The sequence below is a fragment of the Podarcis gaigeae genome, assembly GCF_964106915.1.
Source record: "Podarcis gaigeae genome assembly, chromosome: 5".
Classification (NCBI taxonomy): Eukaryota; Metazoa; Chordata; class Lepidosauria; order Squamata; family Lacertidae; genus Podarcis; species Podarcis gaigeae.
This window is the reverse complement of record NC_139681.1, coordinates 3,124,139-3,146,443: the sequence shown is the minus strand read 5'-3', so window position 1 is coordinate 3,146,443 and position 22,305 is coordinate 3,124,139. Positions and strand designations below refer to the sequence as shown.

The window sequence follows — 22,305 nt, the reverse complement described above, 5'->3', positions numbered from 1 at the left end:
TTGCCCTGCCAGACAAACTTAGATATATCCTTCTGCCACTTTCCAAAACATTCCACCTTGTCCACGATCTGTAGGGCCTGAAACAAGAATAACATTTTCGGCAATACATTCATCTTTACGGCAGCTATTCGGCCTAACAAGGAAAGTTTCAATCTTGACCATGTTTCCAAATCTCTTTTGATTTCTGACCAACATTTCTCGTAGTTATCTTTAAACAAATTCAAATTTTTGGAGGTCAGATGCACCCCTAGGTATTTTACTTTTTTAACCGCATTTAGTTCTGTTTCTTTAAAGAACTCATCTGTTTCTGTAACTGTCAATTTTTTTGCTAAAACTTTGGTTTTTTGCTTATTTAACTTAAACCCCGCCACCCGACCAAAGTCAGAAATTAATTCTAACACTCTTTTAGTGCTAGAGACTGGTTCCTGTAATGTTAATACCAGGTTATCTGCAAATGCTTTCAATTTATATTGTTTCACTCCGACCTCAATTCCTTGGACCAACCGGTCCTTTCTAATCATGTTTAGCAACACCTCCAGAACTGAGATGAACAATAGGGGGGATAGGGGGCACCCCTGGCGTGTCCCTTTTTCAATTTTAAACTCCTCTGTCACCACATTGTTTACTATCAATTTAGCTTTTTGTTCTGAATAGATTGCTTCTATACCATTTTCAAACCTCCGCCCCACTCCCATCCCTTCCAAATTTTTCTTCATAAACATCCAAGAAATATTATCAAAGGCCTTCTCTGCATCAATAAAGATTAAGACCGCTCTAGTGTTAAGATTTGTTTGTAGAAGTTCCAAAATATCAATAATGTTTCTTGTATTGTCAAACAAATGCCTACCAGGGAGAAAGCCAGCCTGGTCCTTATGGATCACTTCATTTAATACTTTTTTAAATCTACTTGCCAGGATATCCGCAAAAATTTTGTAATCCACATTTAGGAGTGAGATGGGGCGGTAGTTCTTAAGCTGAGGCTTTTCAGTTTCTAGTTTAGGTATCAATGTGATGAAAGCTTCTTTCCACGTTTCCGGTGCCTTCCTCCCCTCCATGATCTGGTTACAAACCTCCATCAAGGGTTGTATCAAATAATCCTTTAAAACCTTGTAGTATTTGGAGGTTAGTCCATCAGGGCCTGGAGACTTGCCCAATTGGAGATTCTGAATGGCACTTTCAATTTCTTGCTGTGTGATGTTACAATTCAGGGTTGTTCTCATTTCCTGGGGTATTTTTTGTAATCCATTAGTTTTAAGAAATTGATCCACCTCGGAAGCTTTTTGCGGCCCTTGTGAGTAGAGTTCTTTGAAATATCTCTGGAAACACTTTCTAATTTCCTCAGGTTTCTGAACCATTCTCCCTTCAATCTCTAGATTTGTAACTGTATTAAGTTTTTGTCTCTTTTTCAACTGCCATGCTAGCAGTTTCCCACACTTATTCGCTGATTCAAAGGATCTTTGTTTCATTTGTTTAATTTTCCATTCCACCTCTTGATTTATCAATTTCGAATATTGCGCCTGGAAAAATTTCACTTCTCTTAGCACATCCTTCGACTTAGGCCTAGATCTTAATTTTTTCTCTCCTTCTCTTATTTTCTCCAATATCTTCTCCTTCTTTTCATTCCAGAGCCTTTTCTTAATCGTGTTTTGTTGTATTAGAAACCCTCTCATGACTGCTTTACTTGCGTCCCAGATTATTCTTTTTTCCACGGTGGTATTCAAGTTTATCTCAAAATAGTCCTTTAAGGTTTTTTGGGCCTTCTTAACAATCTCCTGATCTCTTAATATGGTGTCATTCATTTTCCATCTAAAGGATCCGGTTGTATTTAGTCTCAGTTCCACTTTCAAAGCATTATGGTCGGAGCAAGTTTTTGGGCAGATTTCCACTTTTCTAGTCTTAGGTACCAGTCCTCTAGTTGTCCATATTTGGTCGATTCGTGTCCATGTCAGATGAGCTTCAGAAAAGAAAGTTCCTTCTTTCCCTAGAGGGTTCTTAACCCTCCATATGTCAATTAAGTCCATATTGTCAGTCATTTCAAAAAAAGTTTTAGGTAGTCTGCCATCTTTCGATATGTTGACACTTTGTGACTTATCCATGTTTACAGACACAACCCCATTCATATCACCCAACATAATGATGTTATTGTAGTCCAAGTAATCCAGCATAGTCTCATGCAGCTTCCTGAAAAATTCCGATTTTCCCTCATTTGGAGCATATATTCCTAATATCAAAAATTTTTCTCCTTGTGTCTGTATTTCAATCGCCAAAATTCGGCCATGTTCATCTTTAAATAAAAATTTCGGTGACAGGCTCTCCTTTGCATATATCACCACTCCTCTTTTCTTAACTTTATCCGAAGAAATAAATTCTTGGCCTAGTCTTTTATTAATTAGCACTTTTCTGTGGAGCCTTGTCACATGTGTTTCTTGTAGGCAAATAACGTCCAATTGTTCTTTTTTCAAAATGTGGAAAACTTTTCTTCTTTTTTCCGGGGAATTTCCGCCATTTATGTTCCAGCTAAGAAGCTGCAGAGACATCCTGGTTCAATTAGCGGGTCCTACAATGGGGTATCTAGGTTTCCCTCCGATCCCGGAGGAGGTAGTGCTGGTCCAGATCCAGACGGTGTAGCTTTTGAAGGTGGTCCCGGTGGTGGTGGTGGCCAAGAAGCTGCGGCTCCTTTTTGCAGGTCCTCCTCGTGGTCGTATAGGAACTTCTGCTGGTCTTCGGGTGATTTAATTTTTATTTTCCTTCCTTTGTAAGTAAATGATAGTCCTTGTGGAAACTCCCACCTATAAGGAATTCCGTTGTGTCTCAACAATTTGGTCAAGTCTATATAGGTAGTCCTGAGATCCAAGAGATATTTGGGTATATCTCTGTAAATTTCAGCCTTTTTACCTTCTATCTCCAAAGATTTCTTGAAATGTAGGCCTAATATCTTATCCCTCTCTTCTTTTGATCTCAGAATAACTAAACAGTCTCTGGACTTGTCTTTCTTTACAGATCTTCCCAGTCTAAAGGCTGTCACAATTTTAAAGTCCTTATCTTCCTCAATTCCCCAGAATTTGGAGAACAAAAGTGTCAGAAATCCCTCTAGGTTGTCTTTCTCCAGTTCCGGGATGGCCCTTATCCTGAGATTATTTTCTTTACTTTTCAATTCAACCAATGACAGGTAGGCTTGTTGTTCCCCTACCTGTCTTTTCAGAGGCCTTACTTCCCCTTTAATCTCATCAACCTTTATGTTCGCCTGTTCTGCTTTTTGATTGGCTTCCACAGCTAATTTGTAATTTTCAGCCGTAGCTCCTTGCAGTTTCTCGATTGCCTGGGTGTGCTGCGAAACCTGTTCAGTTAATTTGCCAATAGAGGATGTAGCTTGGTCGATTTTTGATGTTTGATTATCCACTTTTTGATTTAAAACTGCCAGTTGTTCCAAAATTTGTTTCAAGACTGTTTCAGATCCTCCAGTTGCCATATCTTCTGCAGCAGGCTGTAAAATTTCCACCTCCTGTGCTGTCAGCACAGTTGGGACAGATGATCTGCGTTGATGAGTTAAAGTTGTTTGCAAAAGTTGCCCAGATTTTTTCTCTTTTTCTTTATCTTTGGCTTTAGCTGCTCTTGTTCTCCCTGAGCCGCTCATTCCACACCTGCCTCTATTCAAGGTCAAATGATCTTTTGTCCCATGAGAAAGACAAGTCCAGAGTATAAACAATTAAAACAATTAAACCACAAAGAGTTTCAATAAAGTTCAGTTCCCAGGCCACTATATTTCCACAATCCTCTAGGGGGGGTATTTCAAAGTTTCAAAGAAGGAAATAACTATTTTCCGCCATTGAAGTTCCTATATTCCCCATGTTTAAATTTTTGTAGTTCCAGAACACAAAAGGAAGGTTTCCAAAGCTTCCAGTTTCTTATAATCAAACCACAAGGTGTCAAGAGAGGTCCCAGCAACAATGTTAAACGTTAGTATCTCAGTCTGTACAACAGTTTAAGTCTCTGCTACAATGTCGTCAATTTGACAGCAGTTCGACAGTTCTCTTTTATACGCTGGCAGCCCGACGACGGGGTTACCCCTTCTAACTCCGTTTAGCTCAAAAATAGGGGGAAAGTTCCAGAGGGCAAAAGTCCATAAATTTCACAGTTCTTTCCCTTTTTATCCTCAAAATGCAAAGTCTATCAATGCACTCTTTCTTCCACTTTTACAATCCCTTTTAAGCACTTCAGCTTGCTTCAGAGCCCTTGCTTTGATCTGATTAGCAGGGTCGGGAGGCGGACTTCCTGTTACTCGCCTCCCGTTTTCAGCCGAATTTCTCCAATTTAGTTAAAAATTTAAGCCCCTTACTCATGGGTATGTTGCTCCAATTCCGATATTTTCAAGAAGAAAGGTCAGCGCTCATCAGCAGCAGCAGCGCGGCTTTGCTTCCACGAAAAGAGCGATGAACTCACAGCGCCGCTCCCCCTTTCACGTTCCGGAGCCTCTTATGAGGTTCCTTCTCCGTTTCTGGGGGGGCTCAAGGCGCCCGCCGAGTCCCACGGCCGCAGGCTCGCTCTGCCTGCGGTTTTTCTTAATGGGTCTCCGCTTTGCCGCAGGGGACGACCCTTTTTCGCGGAGCCCCTCTTCACAAAGTAAAGAGGACCGCCATTGCTGTTTTGCGCCGCCTCCGGAAGTCCCAAGGCAAGTAATTTGTGCCCCCTAACCCGTGGATTTGCGCCCCCCAACCCTAACCCCCAGATGTTGCGCCCGGTGCGGCCGGCCCCCCCTGCACCCCCACGCTACGCCACTGCCCCACAAACATCATACCTACCATTACAGAAATTTGACTGTTGTTGTTTTTCCTGGCTGCCAGGTTATCTGATAATGCCTTATCTGATTTCCTTTCCTGGAGTCTGGCCATTCCTTTGAGATGGTGATTACCCAATTCCTGAGACAATGGAAAAGTTCCCTCGCCCCCTCCCTCCTTGCAGAGAAAACATTTGGTCACTTTGGGAGTCAAAATGGTTTCAGGGCGGTCTTCCTGTGCTGCTCCAGAAATGTGGTCCACATATCTATATCTATATCTATATCTATATCTATATCTATATCATCTATATCTATATCATCTATATCTATATCTATATCTATATCTATCAGAGCTTAAATTTGTTATTACAATATTAGAAGGTAGCTGTGTGTTCTATGTTATAAATCAAGCACTGCTCGGAGTTGCTTCTTTTTGTTCCCCTTTGCAGTTCTTCTTGCCAATAAAAGAATCGGCGTGGCGCGAGCAAGTTTTCCTTCGGAAAGGGAGGACCGCAGAGGAAAGTTTGAGGACCGCAGGCGCAAAGCGGCGCCGTTTCTGCAGCCTGGAGGAGCCAAGGAAGGATGGCAGGAAGGAAGGAGGAGCCGGAGGAGGAGCCCAGCCCCTTTCGCTCCTTCTTCGGCGCCGGCGGCGGGAGCAGGGGCTCGGCCTCGCCTTGCGCCCGAAGGGAGACCGAGGAAGCGGCGGCGGCGGCGGCGCCAGGTCAGGGTCGGTGGGTCGGGGGGCCGGGGAAGCAGTTGCGGGCGGGGGCCCCGGAGCGCTGGGGGTCTTGGGGTGGCGCCTCCCTGGGCAAGCCGGGCGCGCGCGCCGGTGGGAGAGGAAATGGCGAGGATTTCTCCATCCCATAATGCGCACGCCTTGCCTTGGAAGGAGCCTCTTCCTCGGCGACCAGCCCGGCGCGGGGGCGGATTTCCGTGCCTTGACGCTCCGCGCCTTGGGAAGCATCGCTCGCTTCCAAGCCGGGCCCCTCCGCGCCCCCCCCCCCAAGCCCCCTCGGCCGCCGAGGCTCCTCTTCTCTATCCGCACAGGGAGCAATCCAAGTCATTCTGTCTCGGTGACATTTGTAGCTTGACTGGTCTTCCCCGCCCGCCCCCCCCCGACAAGAATGGTCAGGCAGGCGTTCAACAGGTGAAGCCTCTCCTCCAGCAACAGAACCTGCGGGATTTCTGCTTGCTGCGATGCGCTCAGCCATACGGAACAGGAAAGGACTCTGCTTATATATATAACTGAGTGAGATGGGAAGAAGGTTTTGGTGTGTACTTGAAATACGTAAGGAAGAGAACCTTGTGGCTGTTGTTTTATGCGTATTGGGGGTGGGGGTGCTGGGGGGGGGTTCTCTTTCTCCCTTTTTGCCCCGGCTCCACTATGTTATTCTTGCTGTAATTTTCTCTTCTTCAATTTGAACCCTGCTTTTCAGCCTCAAACTCTCACTGTTCTTTGGCCCCTCTTCATTGAGCATTCCTTCTGATTTGCTTACACAAAGCTTACGTGGATTTTAGATTATATCCAGCCATTGCTGAGCTGTTCGATGGCTTCTCATTAGCCATTTGTTCGTCCCACACTTGTCAATGCATTCCCCTGCCACTTTCCAAACTGCAAAAAGTCCAGATTCCTTTAAAAAACAACAGCAACGAAGTGGATTTGTTGCGCTAAAGAGACAGAATCCTTTAATCCACTTTCACTGCACCCACTGAGTTTAGCTACTGGCACTTTCCCCTTAGGTCTTCTCCCATAAGAAAATAATTTTTTTTTTCTTCCAGTAGCACCTTAAAGACCAACTAAGTCAGTTCTTGGTATGAGCTTTCGTGCGCATGCACACTTCTTCAGATACGTGCATGCACACGAAAGCTCATACCAAGAACTGACTTAGTTGGTCTTTAAGGTGCTACTGGAAGAAAAAAAATTTTTTGTTTTGACTATGGCAGACCAACACGGTTACCTATCTGTAACTGAACCCATAAGAAAATGTCATCTGAAACGCCATCCGCCTGTTCTTCTTCTCTTTGGGTGGCCTCTTTGCCTTCCGCTTCTCTAGTGAGCGCAGTGTGTCAGCTGTCTCCCTTTCTCTTTTGCACCTCATTGTGTCTTCATCCCTTGAGGCGAAGGAGGACACACATTTCAATCCAGCTACTGTACTGCTTATTTGTTTCTGCTTCCTTAAGGTGCAATTCCGGATATTTTTTACTTTGCCTTGACATCTTTGTCCTGGTAGCTGTGACACCAGAGCTTAGCGATGAGACACCAGAGAGCCTTGCTTGAGATCAACTAACAGCCGGTCATTGGTCAAAATAGCACCTCTAATGTCTGCTATTTTTACTCGCCAGGCAAAACAGCTGTTTCTGTGCCAGATAGGGAACAGGATGAAGCAATGTCTGTGGGGTGGTTTTGTGTGTGAATACAATGGTCAGTCTGGCTTCTAGCATTGTTAGAAACCTGCTAACTAATTTAATTGAAATGAAAGTTTAATGTAGAGATTTTCTTTGGGGTTGTTTTGGATAGAATGAAAGACTGGTTTGCACTTGTTAGGTATTGGAACAGTAAGAAGCAATGAGGTAATAATGGGCATGTACTTAGCTCATTGTGATCAATTTATGAAGTGTGTGTTATGAGAAAAAACATAAAATGAAGGCCTCAACAACAGGACATCATGACTGGCACCTCAATCCTAAATGTATTTGCTCCTTTATTTTCAATAATGTTTATTCAGAAGTGATTACCATTCATTAGGGATTATAAATGTCAGTAAATTAACTCCTGTTCATTTAATTCCCTTCAAGTGTGTGTAGTTAGGACTTTGGTCTAAGCATTTATTGAGGAGTGACGTTTTCTTGAGAGATCAGTGAGGAATTGGTTTACTTTATTTCATAAAATTTATACACCTCTTGATTGTAAACCCCCCCCCCCCATAAATCCCAAAGTGGTTTAGCCACAGGTAAATAAATATTCCATATTATGGTTGTCAACTTTTTCCCCTGGAAGGCCCTTGTGTCAATTTAACACCAGTGTAACGAAACACAAATTTAGCAAGTGAAGCTTTTCCTAGCATACAGACCAGTGATGGGAAAGGTTTTGGAGGCTGGTCTTCATCTGGCATGGAGCTATTAAAGGCACAAGGACACTGCTGAAGTACAAGTAGTGACCCCACATGATACACATTGACGTGTGGGTGTTGGGAGTGGCTATAAATTCCTCTGCACAAAACAGTTACATGCCCTTTAGGTTACTTTCCATTTTCCAGGTCAATATGTTTCTATATTGTAGTGCAGAGGTTCTCAGACTTTCTACTCCCAGAGTCCACTTGAGATGGCCGGAAATTACTGAGGGGCACCAGACCCCCCCCCCCCCGTGCTGCCTAGGCAGAGCCAGTCACAAAATGGTGTCAGATGGAGACAGACATTGGCACAACCAGCTGGCAATTTCTGACTTCATCTTCTAGTAATCCATATATGGAAATTTCTGAATTCTTTGGCACAGCGTCTTCCTTGTGGCAAGGAGTTCTGTTATTCAGCTTTCCTTAAACTAAGAACAGGCATTTTTGTTCGGTAGATATTATGGCCACACACCCACACACCATTTTAGGCAGCATTTGTTGATCTGGGTGCTCAGTCTAAGTGGATAAGGGTTCTTTTCTTTGTAATATTCCCCTATCCCCACACCCAAAGTTTTTTACCCACCCCCTGTAACTTCTCCTCACTCCACTCGCCTTATCTCCACCCCATCCCACCAGCTTCTTTAATCCTTCCTTCCTGGTCCTTTTATCTTCACTTAATTCTCTTTAAATGATCTTTCCTCTCTTACTCCATTTTCTGTTTGTTTCCTTGATTAAACATTAACCTTTTCTCAGCTGGCCCTTTCCCGTCAAAGGAAGAAGTCCGTCCCTCCTTCTTCCCCCCTTGTATTATTATCTCCTGGCCGCTTTTACTCCAACCAGAAGGCCAGGCATCCTTGGGGAGGAGAGGCAAGGGAGCAGGATGTGGCCCTGAGGATCACTGGTGGGTCTGGATCAGGCTCCCTCTGAGAAAAACAGGGCTTCCAAACTGCATTTTGTGGGGTCAGGGCCAGCCCAGGACATTCTGGCACCTGAGGCAAACCCCCAAATGGTGTCCCCCTGAAGGGAGAGGGTGTAAAGACCAACATTGGGGACAAGGGGACTGTAAAGTCTTCAGAGGGCAGCCCCTGCCATTTTTTTCCTGGGGGTTGAGGAGACCAGCAGCACCTCCTACTCATCATCATCATCATCATCATCATCATCATCATTTTATTTGTAGGCCACCTTTCCACAGTTTAAAAAAAAATGCTAAGGTGGCTTACAGCATGACAAGATTTACATAATTACAAAAGTCATAAACAATAAATAAACCACATCAAAGAAAGACACAACCAAATGGGAAACAATTTCCACATAAAATCTAAAACGAAGAATACAGCATTAATATCACAGTTTAAAATGACATAGGCAAAAAATAACAGCAGTTTAAGCAAGCAAGCAAGCAAGCAACCAACCAACCAACCAACGGAGCCCCCCCTGCCCAGCAACACCAGCGGCAGCTGTCCCTCCCTGAGCCAGGGGGTGAGTGGCAGGACTGGGCGCTCAGGCGCTCAGCAGGGGAGTCCTCCTGGGTGGGAGCAGCCGCAGTTCTTATGTCAGGCCCTGCCCTGGGCCAGGTGCATAGCTGTCAACTTTCAGATTTGAAAATAAGGGATCAGCAGCCTCCCCTGTCCCGGGGACAGTCTAAGGGATATCTAACAATCCGGGTTGCAGCGGGAAACGGCGCTGGAATAAGGGAATTTCCCGCAAAAAAAGGGAAGGTTGACAGCTATGGCCAGGAGGTCAGTGGCAGGGAGACCACTGTAGGGGCAGCATTGGTGGCGGCAGGGGGCCCCGCTCCGAGGAGACTGTAGATCCAGCCTCCAAGGAGCGGGCTGCAGCCATTGCTGCCACTGTGGCAACAGCAGGTGATGCAGTCATTGGAGGCCGGATCGGCTGCCCTGAAGGATTCTGCCTCACCTTGCCTCATGGGTGACCTTGCATGGGGTCCCTCTCAGAAGCTTCCCAGGGACCGGCTAGTAAGAAGTTCAGCAGGGGCAGGCAAATGTCTCTGAAAGTGAACACGGCTTGTTTCTCCCTCCCCTTTTGCTGATCTGCTCCTTGCAAGGTGCAGCCTGCAGGAGAGCGTGGGGAATGCTCCTGGGGTGCACATTCAGTATGCCTGGTGCGCTGACAGACCCAGTAAGTCTAGGAAGAACCCTGTGAACCAAGGGGGCGCCCCGATGGTCCAAAAGCCACGGCAGCAGAAAGGGATTCTCTGGAAGACAAATTAGGTTGCCATGGCTCCTCAAGAGTAGGCTGTGGCAGTTTGAGGATACTGAACAATGAAGGGTTGCAAGTGGAACCTGTTTTCTTGCTGCTGCGGTCTCTGCAAAATATGCCAGGGTTCCTTTCATGTCCACCCCATCATTCTGGCTGAGTGCTGTGACCTAACAGAGGCTGGCTTGATTCCTGCAAGTATAGCGGGCGGGAAGTTGACCCGATTAATTGGAGCCAATTTTTTTATTGGTCCAAAATGTGTTAATATATTGATAAAGTTGATTAATGTGTCAGCTGTAATTAGTCTATTGAATCCTTGCATTGTTTTTTCACAGGAGCTGGGGAAATGGATTCAGCTGAAAGAGCTACAAATAGAAGTGAACAAAAATCAAGGTGAAAACAACTCTTTAAACCCTTTTTAAAGAAAGCTTTTAGGTACATGAGGATTATTGCTGATACTTTTAATGTTTAGAACAGCCTCTCCATTTTATATCCACAACAATTCTGTGTGGAGAATGCTCTTTTACATTTTATAAGTGCCAAAAGTAGGAATGGAAACATCTCTCATAGTCGGTTCCCTCAGTTTCTCATTTTATGAATCTTAAATTCTGTTGTCCATATTTCTGTAGCAGTTTGCATTTTTTTAAATGCTCATGAAAATTGGTCAGATTTTTTGTGCACATTTCTTCTGATAAACACATTTTTGTGTGCAGTTTTGACTAATGTATACATTTTGCAAGCATTTCCCCCAAATGTGATGCATTTTTGCATGTTATTTTTAGGGCTGGGAAATATATCGATATATCATCCAAAACCAGTTTGAAGTCCAGATCGTGATAGCGGTTTCATAATTTTTGACCTGGCAATATATCACGAATCATGGGGTGTGTGTGTGTGCTCTTTGAAGGTTGGCTTTGTTTGCTTTTCAAACTGTTTCAGAGAATGTGGATTTGATAAACGGGGCTTTAAATGTGAACCAAATCTAAATCTTCCCCATAAAAAGTATTTTCCTAGAAATATGAAAGCATACATACGACTACCAATATCTTATTCTTATTCTTATTTGTTATTATTATTTATTATACATCTGTTGTGCCTCTTCTGTGAGCTTGAGGCAGTGCACACTCTGGGAGATTGTACTGATTGAAGAGAAGAAGAAGAAGAAGAATTTGGATTTGATATCCCGCTTTATCACTCCCCTTCAGGAATCTCAAAGTGGCTAACATTCTCCTTTCCCTTCCTCCCCCACAACAAACACTCTGTGAGGTGAGTGGGGCTGAGAGACCTCAGAGAAGTGTGACTGGCCCAAGGTCACCCAGCAGCTGCAGGTGGAGGAGCAGGGAATCGAACCCAGTTCCCCAGATTACGAGACTACCGCTCTTAACCACTACACCACACTGGCTGGATGAGGAACTGCAATTTCTTCCACACTAAAGCTGCTTCCACCCTTTCAGTCCTGTTCAGCTAAGTTCCCTTCCACAGTTAATTAAAGGGTTCCTGATTTTAAAGGAACCCAGTTGATGCCTGGCATCTGTGATAATCGAATCGTAGAGTTGGAAGGGACCCTAAGGGTCATCCAGTCCAACCCCTGCAATGCAGGAATCTTTGCTAAAGCATCCATGACAGATGCCCACCCCAGCTCTGCTTAAAAGCCTCCAAGGAAGGAGAGTCCACAACCTCCCAAGGGAGACTGTTCCACTGTTGAACAGCTCCTACTACCAGAAAGTTTTTCCATGTGTTTAGTTGGAATCTCCTTTCTTGTAACATAATGGCTAGAGAGTTGGACTAGGACCTGGGAGACCAGGGTTTGAATCCCCACTCAGCCATGAAGCTCACTGGGTGACCTTGGGCCAGTCACCATCTCTTAGCCTAACCTACCTCACAAGGTTGTATGGGGGAGGAGAGGGAGAACCATGGACACCATATTGAGAACCTCTACCGAGTTCCAAAAGAAAAGGTTGATTAATTAATGTGTTATGCCGTTGATTAACAAAATATGGCTATGTCAGCTGTGGCCATAAATAGAATTTCTGCTTGACTTCTACTCCCCAGGAAATTTTTAAAAAGCCTTGTGCGGAAGCAGCCCCAAGACCTCCTGCTAGTGATTGGAACGGGAGTGAGTGCTGCTGTAGCACCAGGAATTCCAGCCTTGTGCTCCTGGCGAAGCTGCATTGAAGCCGTCATTGAAGCCGCAGATCAGCTGGAGGTGCTACACCCGGGCGATGTGGCTGAATTCCGCAAAAAAGTGGTCAAAGAGCGAGACTTGCTTGTGGTTGCACATGACCTCATCAGAAAGATGTCGCCGGTAAGCACATATCTATAACTTTGCAACAAACAATATTGGACGTGCATTATTACCATACAATAGTGTTTCCTCAAACTTGGGTCACCAGCTGTTGTTGAAGTACAACTCCCATCATCCCTGACCATTGGTCCTGCTAGCTAGGGATGATGGGAGTTGTAGTCCAACAGCTGGAGACCCAAGTTTGAGGAAACACCAGAACTTCAGGCAACTCTCAGGTGAGTTCAGGCAACTCAGGTGAGCGCCATTGCTATTGTAAGAGAACAAGGGAGGCGTTCATGGTGAGTTCCAGCACCTCTTTTTCTAGAAAAATAGCACTGGATGTAAGGTAGCTGACCTTGTATACTTAGGCCAGCTTTGCCTGCCTTTCTGTTGGAAGACGGAGAAAGAGAGGGGCCCTTCTAAGGTCCCTCCTGTCCTGACCTGTTTATTGAACTATTGCTTTTGAACCAGTTTTTGTGATTAGGGGTTTGGTTCCTGCTCAGGTTCAAGGCAACCAAGAAATCTTAGATTTGGACTTCAGTACTGAATCACTGGCACTAGCCTCTTTAAGTCACTACTTGGGCTTAAGTGGGTCTTTTCCATGCCCTGCTTCAAGCTATTTGGCAGTTTCTCCATTTTTGCATTTTTACACCATCCTGTTCGCACAGGGCAAATTGGGGAAGGCATGTTGCGAAGCAGGGGCTATTTGAAATGGTTCAGGAGAGTGGTTACAGTTCCACCAGGATGCAAAAGTTATCCTGGCATGCAGTTACTATTTACTGTCCCCGGGGGGGGGGGGACACTTTTTGTAGAGTAGCATAATGCGCAGCCTTCTGATATCCCCTCATCCTCAACTACAGCAAGTTGTGTACTCACAACCTCAACTTCAGCAGAGTGGTTGAGACCTTGGCAGACTAGAAGACATGGCCGCTAGTCTACAGATGGTGCAGGCTTTGTGGTAATGTAAATGAGCACTATTAGAAAATAAGAAGAGCCTGCTGTATGAGACTAAAGGATTGTCTCATCCAGCATCCTCTTCTCACAGCAACCAACCAGATGTCCATGACAAGCTCACCAGCAGAACCTGAACACAGCACTCTCCCCACTTGTGATTTCCAGCAACCGATACTCAGAGGCTCTGCGTCTCTGACCGGGAAGGTAAAATAGAGCCAACAGGGCCACTAGGTGTTGATAGCTTTATCCTTCGTGAATTTTGATGCTTTCACGGTTTTTATTTTGCTGTCAAAGGCCTCTACATAGATGTCTTCCTTTCTGTGCTTCTCTTTCCTCTCGCAGCGCACCGGAGATGCCAAGCCAAACTTTTTTCAGGACTGCCTAATGGAAGTTTTTGATAACTTGGAGCAACACATTCAGAATCCTGTTGTTCTGCAGTCAATTCTTCGGCTAATGGAGAGAGGCACTATGGTGCTGACCACAAACTATGACAACTTACTTGAAATCTTTGGTCAGCAGCAGAGTAAACCAATGGAATCTCTTGACTTAAAGGATAAGGACAAGGTATGCTAAGACTACTGCTGTACCAAATTAACAAGGGCAGTTTATCAGGTGGTGGTTATTAAATTCATATACCACCCTTCATCCATATATTTCAGGGTGGCTCATCCACCTCAAAGTCAACTGTTTCGGTTTGAGCTGTATTTCAGAGGTAAAATGGCTTTATTTGGGGGTACAGAATCAGAGCAGCTGCAATTTTTTTCACCTGAAAGTCCTGCTCTAATTGGTTCTTGGATATTGGCGAACTAGGAATTACTGTTGACATAATAATTGTCTGTCTCTTTTGCTATTGAAAGCAGCTGAATATACAGTAAGCCCACAACTTAGCTCACTTTACTTACATGACCAACCATAAATGCGATCTTATATAAATGAATATGTCGGAAAAATTGGGGAAAATCAAATACACTGTAGAAGCATGTCAATCAGCCATTGCACTCACTCTGGGAGAGTGTTTTGGCGGCGTCAGAGTCGGAGGGTGAGAGAAGGCCTATAAAGAGCACAGAGGGCAAAGGGAAGCTGGTCTGAGAGTGGGCAGAGGTGACCTGAGAGCAAACGGAAGATTGGCTAAGCAAGGTGAGGTGGTCTGATAGCGAGGGGAGGTGATCTGGAAGGCGATCTGAGAGCAAGAAGAAGGTGGTCTGAGCAAGCCGAAATGCTCTGGATTTTTAAAATACAAACATTGAATGCCCTGCAGAAATCCAAAGGTACAAAAAGTGTCCCATGCTGTATTTGTGTGTGCGTGCGTGTGCCAGGGGTGGGAGAGAGATGCATGTTGAATCAGAAGTACAGTGGTACCTCAGGTTAAGTACTTAATTCGTTCCGGAGGTCCGTACTTAACCTGAAGCTGTTCTTAACCTGAAGCACCACTTTAGTTAATGGGGCCTCCTGCTGCTGCCGCGCCGCCGGAGCACGATTTCTGTTCTCATCCTGAAGCAAAGTTCTTAACCTGAAGCACTATTTCTGGGTTAGCAGAGTCTGTAACCTGAAGCATATGTAACCTGAGGTACCACTGTAAGCCCTATTGAGTTCAGCATGTAAGTTACTCACTTCCAAGTAAATGTGTTGAATTGGCAAAATGGCTTTTCGTGATATTTGGTCCTGTCACTGTTTCACTCCAATGCTAGATAAGACCAGCTGCCCACCTCCACTCTGTGTTTACAGAATGCAATTGCAAACACTTTTGCAATTCCCACAACTTTAATTGAAATGAATGAGAGCAGCCTGAGAAATTTCTTTCAGTGGAGCTTGCATTTGCAGGGGCAGGAAGTAGCCCAAGGTTGTTCTTCGTCATTGTTCTTTTATTTTGAATAATGCATTTTTTTAACTGTGGGCGGAAAATTCTTCATCTTTAAAATGTTAACTAGACATACAGTGTTTCTCTAAAAACAAAAATGTTTAGTCTAGTTGTACTGGAGTGTTCTGTTTTCAGCTATGTGTAGCATAACCACTGGCAGGTTTGTTTTTTTTTTTTTTTAGAAAACCTATTTGGCAGCAAATTAGGAAAGCTTATTATATTAGTGCATTTCCGTACTCTTTAAGCAAGCCAGTAGGAGCCCATGGACTTGTGAATGTGGGATCCAGTGGTGTTATATTACCCCAAAGCAGTCAGGTATGAGACCCAAGACTTGCTATAACATCATAACAACTAAACGAATAGCAGCGCAAGGGATCCAGCATGTTTTGCAGCAGAAATAAAGGTCAGCTGTGAAATCACAGGGTGTTTTGAAAGCCCCAGGTAAACTGAAACAGCTGGTTAAGAAAGTGGCATGGTTGACAATATTCTGTTGCCCATCTGAATGGCTATAAGTGGATTACTTGTACTGACATTTTTCTGTAGAAGGTAGCTGGATTGGTGGATACATTTTCACCCTATTGTTTTCTAGAACATTGCTGTATTTTTCCATTTAAAAAATAGAAAAGGAAAATAAACACGTATATTTTGATTTGCAGATTATCCCCTCCCCCATTTTGTTTGAAATGATACCATTGTAGAATTTGCATGATTGCAAAATATTGTTCTGCATTTAATAATTTGAAACTTCGCTCTCAAATGCCATGTTGCAGCCTAGACAATTCTCTCAAGAACGGCAAGCCTTCAACAGGTAGCAAATGAAATATGTGTGAATGCTGCAGCCTGCAGTTTAGGTGGGTTCCTTTTCCAGATTTGGTTTTTTTTTTTAAGTAAATGAGGGAAGTGATAGTACTGTCACCAAAATGTATAAATCACATGTCCCTTTTGAGGCACGGCCCCTTTCTGCCTCATGCCTGGCGGTATTAATAAACTGTTTGGCTCTCTCCAGGTTCTTCAATGGGCAAAAGGACACGTCAAATATGGAGTGCTTCACATTCACGGCCTCTATGCTGATCCCTGTGGAATGGTGTTGGATCCCTCAGGATATAAGGATGTTACTCAAGACCCTGAGGTGATGGTATGTGCACCCTGAAACCAGGAGATTCTTCTCTTTCAAGTTATGTCGCCTATAAATCAGGAAGTGCTTCAAAAGCATATTTCTCTTGTTGGGGACAGGAGCTTGCCTTCCGTGGCCTCCATGTTGTATCATTTAATATGATACATATTTTTGTGTGTGAGGAGGAATTTTGTGCAATAAGCCCACAACTTGCCCACATTGAACTTGTGTACATTCAGCTTCACACATGCAGGAACAAATTAAAAAAGTTGCAGGGTTTGGGGGGGGGGGGGAATGACTTTAGTAATTCCATCCGCCATTGAACCCGATGAGTTTTGACCATGTGTGATTTTGACTTTAGGCATGATCCCCAGAGCATTACCCCCATGTAAACTGCAGGCCTACTGTATTTTGAACTGTTAAAATAACTTTTTCTGATACTTATTCCAGTGTGTGCGTCACTCCTTGATGAAGTGCAGATGTGCACAGTGTGAGAGGGTGGAACTCAGGGCTGCATTCTGCACCCATATTTGTTATATATGTAGTTTTTACAAAAGCTATGTGAGTTTGGTCATGCTATAGGCTACTCTTTTTCTGAGGAAGGATTTGAACCCATTCTTACCACTATATAATATTCTAATGAAATTCTAATTAAGTGGATGCAGACAGTGGCTCAGCAACCTCTTGATCATGACATCTTAACAAAAATATTTCTAATATATGTGTATATTTTGAAAAGTAACAACTGGTTATACTACCGAATTCCTTGGGCATAAAAGTGCAAATAGTTAAGTTATCTAGAGCCTTGTAATAAACCCATCAAATTACTAACTTGCAAAAAAATTACTAGCCCAAATGTACAGTTATTAGTCATTTGTGGCAGTGACAGCCTGAAGGAAAACCTATTGTCTTAAGTGTTTGGAAACTTCCTTACCTGGAAGCAATTTTGGCCCACTATCAATCAGGAAAGGGGCCATTTATGAGCCCAGGCTGCCTTACAATTAAACAATTATCTTATATGTGACTAAATGTTGACTTAGGAACTACTTGTTCTTAACAGGAGGCTCTGCAGAACCTGTACCGGACAAAATCATTTTTGTTTGTGGGCTGTGGAGAAACCCTGCGTGATCAGATATTTCAGGCCCTCTTTCTGTACACTGTCAAAAATAAGGTGGATCTAGAACATTATATGCTGGTGCTTAAAGAAAATGAAGACCAGTTTTTTAAACTCCAGGCAGATATGCTCCTACATGGAATAAAAGTGGTATCCTATGGAAATTGCTTTGAAAGTTTCCCGGAGTATGTTCAAGATCTTTCCACTCAGATCTGCAAACAGAGGAGTCCAGGTACTGTCTGTGTGTGTGTGTGTGTGTGTGTAATGTTGTGTCAAAACATTTTTTCTCTTCTCCATATACCAGTGGTTTTTAGTTTCATCTATTTCTGGAATAAAGGGTATTGCTTTAAATATGTGTGTGAAACCTCATGCTTCTGATGCCACATTCATCTGTAAAATAGTCTGTGGCAACCACCATCCCTTGTTTCTGTACTACCTATAACAATCATGGAAATGATAGCCAAATCATAGAATTATAGATCTATGATCCCTTTTATTCAGGCTAAACATACCCAGTTCCCTCAACCATTGTTCATAAGGCTTGGTTTCCAGACCCCTGATCAACTTGGTCACCCTCCTCTGCTCACCTTCCAGCTTTTCAATATCCTTCTTAAATTGTGGGGCCCAGAACTGGACATGGAACTCCAGGTGTGGTCTGACCAAGGGAGAATAAAGTGGGACTGTGACTTCCCTTGATCTGGACACTAGACTTCTGTTGATGCAGCTTAGAATAGCATGAGTTTTGTTTTGTTTTGTTTTGCTGCTACTGCTGTATCACACTGTTGACTCTTGTTAAGCCTGTGGTCTACTAAGACCCCAAGATGCTTTTCACATGTACTACAATGTTTTGCTCTTTTATTTTGGAAGGCCTGGGATACAGCAAAATATACATGTTAATAAGTATTGCCACTGGGCAAATATCCCATTTTCAAGAAGGTGGCCCACATGCTGCCCTATCCCATCTTTGGCCCAGTAGTTCTAGGAAGAAGAGCTGTTTTCTCTTATCCCAAGAGTATCTAGACTACTCTGTCATGGAAATATTATCACGATACAGTACTGCAGAACTGAGGATGTAGACTCTTGGACCTGTAAAAGCACAAGTTAAATGTAAATCATTATTTGTGGTTTGCCTCCATGGAGAAACTTACCACTTTATATAATATAGGAATATTACATTATATAATATTGTGTGTGCAAAGAGTCGCATGTGAATAATGTCCTAGATGAGATGTCTCTGTGCATTTAGCCTTTGATGCAACCTTGTTTATTAGCAACTCTGAAAAGTGAATGTAGCTAAATTCTATCCTATCTTGTTCATGACATAGTTTTCATTCTTTCTCCAGATACAGATCGGGTGGACAGTACAACACTTTTGGGTTAAGTACATTTTTTAATTTGAAAGTAAGCCTTGTAATATTCAGTTGGGGTGGGTCTTGGGAAGAACTGGGATAGTATGATTTTGCACCCATGTAAAATTATGTGCTAGTTTGAATGTTCGGGCAATTATATTCTGTTTTACAACAACAACAGTAAAATAATAATAATAAACCCTCTCTCTGGCAATAGTATTCAGAGAAGTTGATAAGATCTTAAACTGTCACATTTCCCCAACTTCTCAGTTAGTGGTTTTATTTATAATTGACAAATTTAACAAACATTTGCATGATAAAGAGTTGATATAGCACCTTCTTATAGCAGCTCGGGACGCGGGTGGCGCTGTGGGTAAAAGCCTCAGCACCTAGGACTTGCCGATCGAAAGGTTGGCGGTTCGAATCCCCGCAGCGGGGTGTGCTCCCGTTGCTCGGTCCCAGCGCCTGCCAACCTAGCAGTTCGAAAGCACCCCCAGGTGCAAGTAGATAAATAGGGACCGCTTACTAGCGGGAAGGTAAATGGCGTTCTGTGTGCTGCGCTGGCTCGCCAGATGCAGCTTGTCACGCTGGCCACGTGACCCGGAAGTGTCTTCGGACAGCGCTGGCTCCTGGCCTCTAGAGTGAGATGAGCGCACAACCCTAGAGTCTGTCAAGACTGGCCCATACGGGCAGGGGTACATTTACCTTTATAGCAGCTAGAACAACCATTGCAATTTGGGGGAAATTGAGCCATTCTTACTACTTGGTACACTAAAGCGTGGAATATTGCTGTGCTAGAAAAACTAAGTCCTTAGGGGCCAAAGAAAAGAGGATGATTTTGTACCTGTTTGGTCTCACTTTCATTTCATTTGAAAGCAAGGAAGAAAATGGCCAAGGACTCACCTCAGCCTATGAGCTGATAAAGTGAGGGGGGGTGCTTGAATACATTATCTACTTTGCCTTGGCATAATAGGGTTTGTTTTGTAAACTTTTATCATGGTTTATTTATTTTGGTTTATGGCTTATTTGTTTTGTGCAGTAAGCTCTTAATTTTGCAAGCAGTAAATGTATAGGTGTTTCTCAGAGATTTTGTTTCGGCATCGTAGTGCTTAAGTCAGGAGCACTGGAAGGCTACCTCAAAGTTGTGCCTGTCAGGAGAACCCTATAGTAATACCACTGAAGGGTGATTTGTGTGTTTCTTTTGTGCACAGCCACAATTTTAACACATTTTCCTTTGGATTTTGAGGTACCACTTCAAACAGTTACAATTGTATAAAACCTGGTCAAACAAAATACTTGAAACAAGCATCTCATTTTTCTATTCAAAGGGGAAAATCCTCTGGGGCATGCCTGTCAGCGGTGTGTATGGCCAGCCCCTCAGCTAACCTGTGCAGATCAAGTTAGGAGGGGGCAATCTGGACATTAACCTTCTCTGCCCACTCCTGTTTCCTGCCTACTTTATCTGGGGTCTTAGGAGGCCAGATCAGGCCTCTGGGGCCCAGAATGGGCATGAATTCATTTCAGCAGGGAAATCTCCACTCTGGCATACCTTTTGTAACTGGTTAACCCCCCAGGTTCAGGGACCTGAAAAAGCCCCCAACCCCACCAGTTTGGGCAGCAGCAGCAAAGGAAAAAAAAGTAGATGCGCAGCCGAATGGATGCAGGTGCAAATTCTACCTCTGCTGGTGCGACCCCCGAAGGGTTATCCAATGGTGAATGCAAACCTCCATCCACAATGGTTACCTACATCTGGCACACGGCACAGGATTATGATGTGAATTCTATAGAGTTCAATACGTTCTTAGTTGGAGCCAGTCTTTTCATGAAAATCCTTATGTCCCCTACATGTGTACGATTTTGTAATACTGTTTGTTCTCACAGGAACATCTTGCGTGGATTGTGCCAAGAGACGGCTAGGGGAGAGCAGTAATGACCAACTTAAGAGACCAAGGCTTGCAGATAATGGTAATTCTAAGCCGTTACTTGACATTTATTTTTATTTTCAAGGGGACATTGTTTCCAATCCTACAAACAGTGCATAGCACATATTTCTGAGTCTGTAAACAGAATTAAATAAATGCATGGTGTGTAAAAATAGTGTGTCATGAGGCATGCAGCTGATATTTTCAAGAACATGTGCCTAGAGTCATGCCACACCATGGGGAACGTTGCACTGCATCTTAGTTATCAGCAAGTCCTAATTTGGGTTAAATAAATATTTGTTTATTACTGTAAGACCCCAAAATGGTCATTTTGAGAATAAAAGTGTGGCTTGAAATGCCAAAATAGTTACCGGGGGTGGGGGGGGGGGGAATCCTTGTGCAGATTTCATAAACACTCTCCTGCCTGGATCAACAGCTTGCTATGTTTATTTCTGTGGTAGAGGTGGGGAATCTTATTTTTGCCATATAAACAGGGGAGTGGCGTGCCAGCAATCTAGAACCAATTGGGGAACTTGTGCATATACAAACTCTGAAGTCATTTCCTAATCTGGAGATGTTTAGAGAGATCTTAGTCGGTTCCAACTGCTGCTGATGATGTGAGCTATCTTGATGGAAACAGATTTCTCTGCATATAAAGGGATAAATAAATTATGAATTAGGTTTGTATCTCAGCATAAGTGTGGGCTTTTGTCATCCACAACGAGATGATAAACTGCTCCTTAGAAGAGCATCAGCATCTACCTGAAATGCTACAAGGCAGTTTCCTTTCTGCCAAAGTTTTAAAACAGCTGCTTTTAGAACTAGAGGCAGAATTTCCTGGCACCTGTGCATACCCATTGCTTCTATAATTTGTCTAGATAAAAGAAAATAATATTTTTTCAATTTGAAAACACTTTTTTTCAAAAACAGGTAGTGTCGAAGATGTTGCCCCTCTCTGAATACAAGAATGTAACTTGAACAACAGTGGTCTACGATGAGTGTGGCATCTGATTATATCACGGATAAGGATTCCAACAGCGGCCAAGAGGACCCTTTAAATTTATATGCATTGTTTAGTAAGAATTGTTTAGGAATGGATTTTCTATTACAGACTTGTACACTGATTCAGGATATGTACATTTTAAGGGTATCCATTAACCAATTTGCAACTACCTCAGCAAAGAAATACTGCAAAAGGATAGCTTCTGACATAAATCTGTGAAACAGCGTTTTACCTTCTTTGAATTGGACTAATTTTGTTTCCGTTTGTCTGAATCCAAAGGTGAGTATTAGAAATCATCTTCTCACAAGGGCAGTTGTGAGAAAAGTGCATGAACAGCTATAGAACCTACCCATCAGAGTGAACTCTTGTGCAAACATTTGTGGAACAGCAGTAATGGTAATTTTTATTTTGCTTACTCCTACCCCTTGCAAATATAAACAGGTTTTGCACATTTTCTAAGTTTTAAAAAAACTTGGTTGCAGTGGGGAACAGTAAGGGCTTTTAATTTATGTACATTTTAATAAAAAGATTTGAAACCCAGGAGCAAATATTTGTTGTTTTCTGTATATATTTTTTAAACCTAGCAAAATGTCAGAAAATAAAGGA

At 43.3% G+C, this 22,305-nt stretch overlaps 1 protein-coding gene across 8 annotated transcripts; it reads left to right on the top strand.

Moving 5' to 3' along the window:
* The first annotated feature begins 5,378 nt into the window (after positions 1-5,378).
* Positions 5,379-22,239, top strand: FAM118A (family with sequence similarity 118 member A). 8 transcript variants are annotated; one of them, XM_083738878.1, is made up of 10 exons: positions 5,426-5,505; positions 5,861-6,045; positions 10,437-10,494; positions 12,154-12,406; positions 13,682-13,903; positions 16,204-16,332; positions 17,372-17,657; positions 18,769-18,801; positions 20,656-20,739; positions 21,627-22,239. In XM_083738878.1, the coding sequence occupies exons 3-10, from the start codon at positions 10,448-10,450 to the stop codon at positions 21,653-21,655; spliced, it is 1,083 nt and encodes a 360-aa protein (XP_083595004.1). In that variant the 5' UTR covers positions 5,426-5,505; positions 5,861-6,045; positions 10,437-10,447; the 3' UTR covers positions 21,656-22,239. The 8 variants fall into 8 exon arrangements, 7 of the variants coding, with proteins under 7 accessions (XP_083594999.1, XP_083595004.1, XP_083595000.1 ...); XM_083738876.1 differs by having other exon boundaries at positions 5,464-5,505; positions 5,861-6,062; XM_083738879.1 differs by having other exon boundaries at positions 5,470-5,505; positions 5,861-5,921.
* Positions 22,240-22,305: the final 66 nt, after the last annotated feature.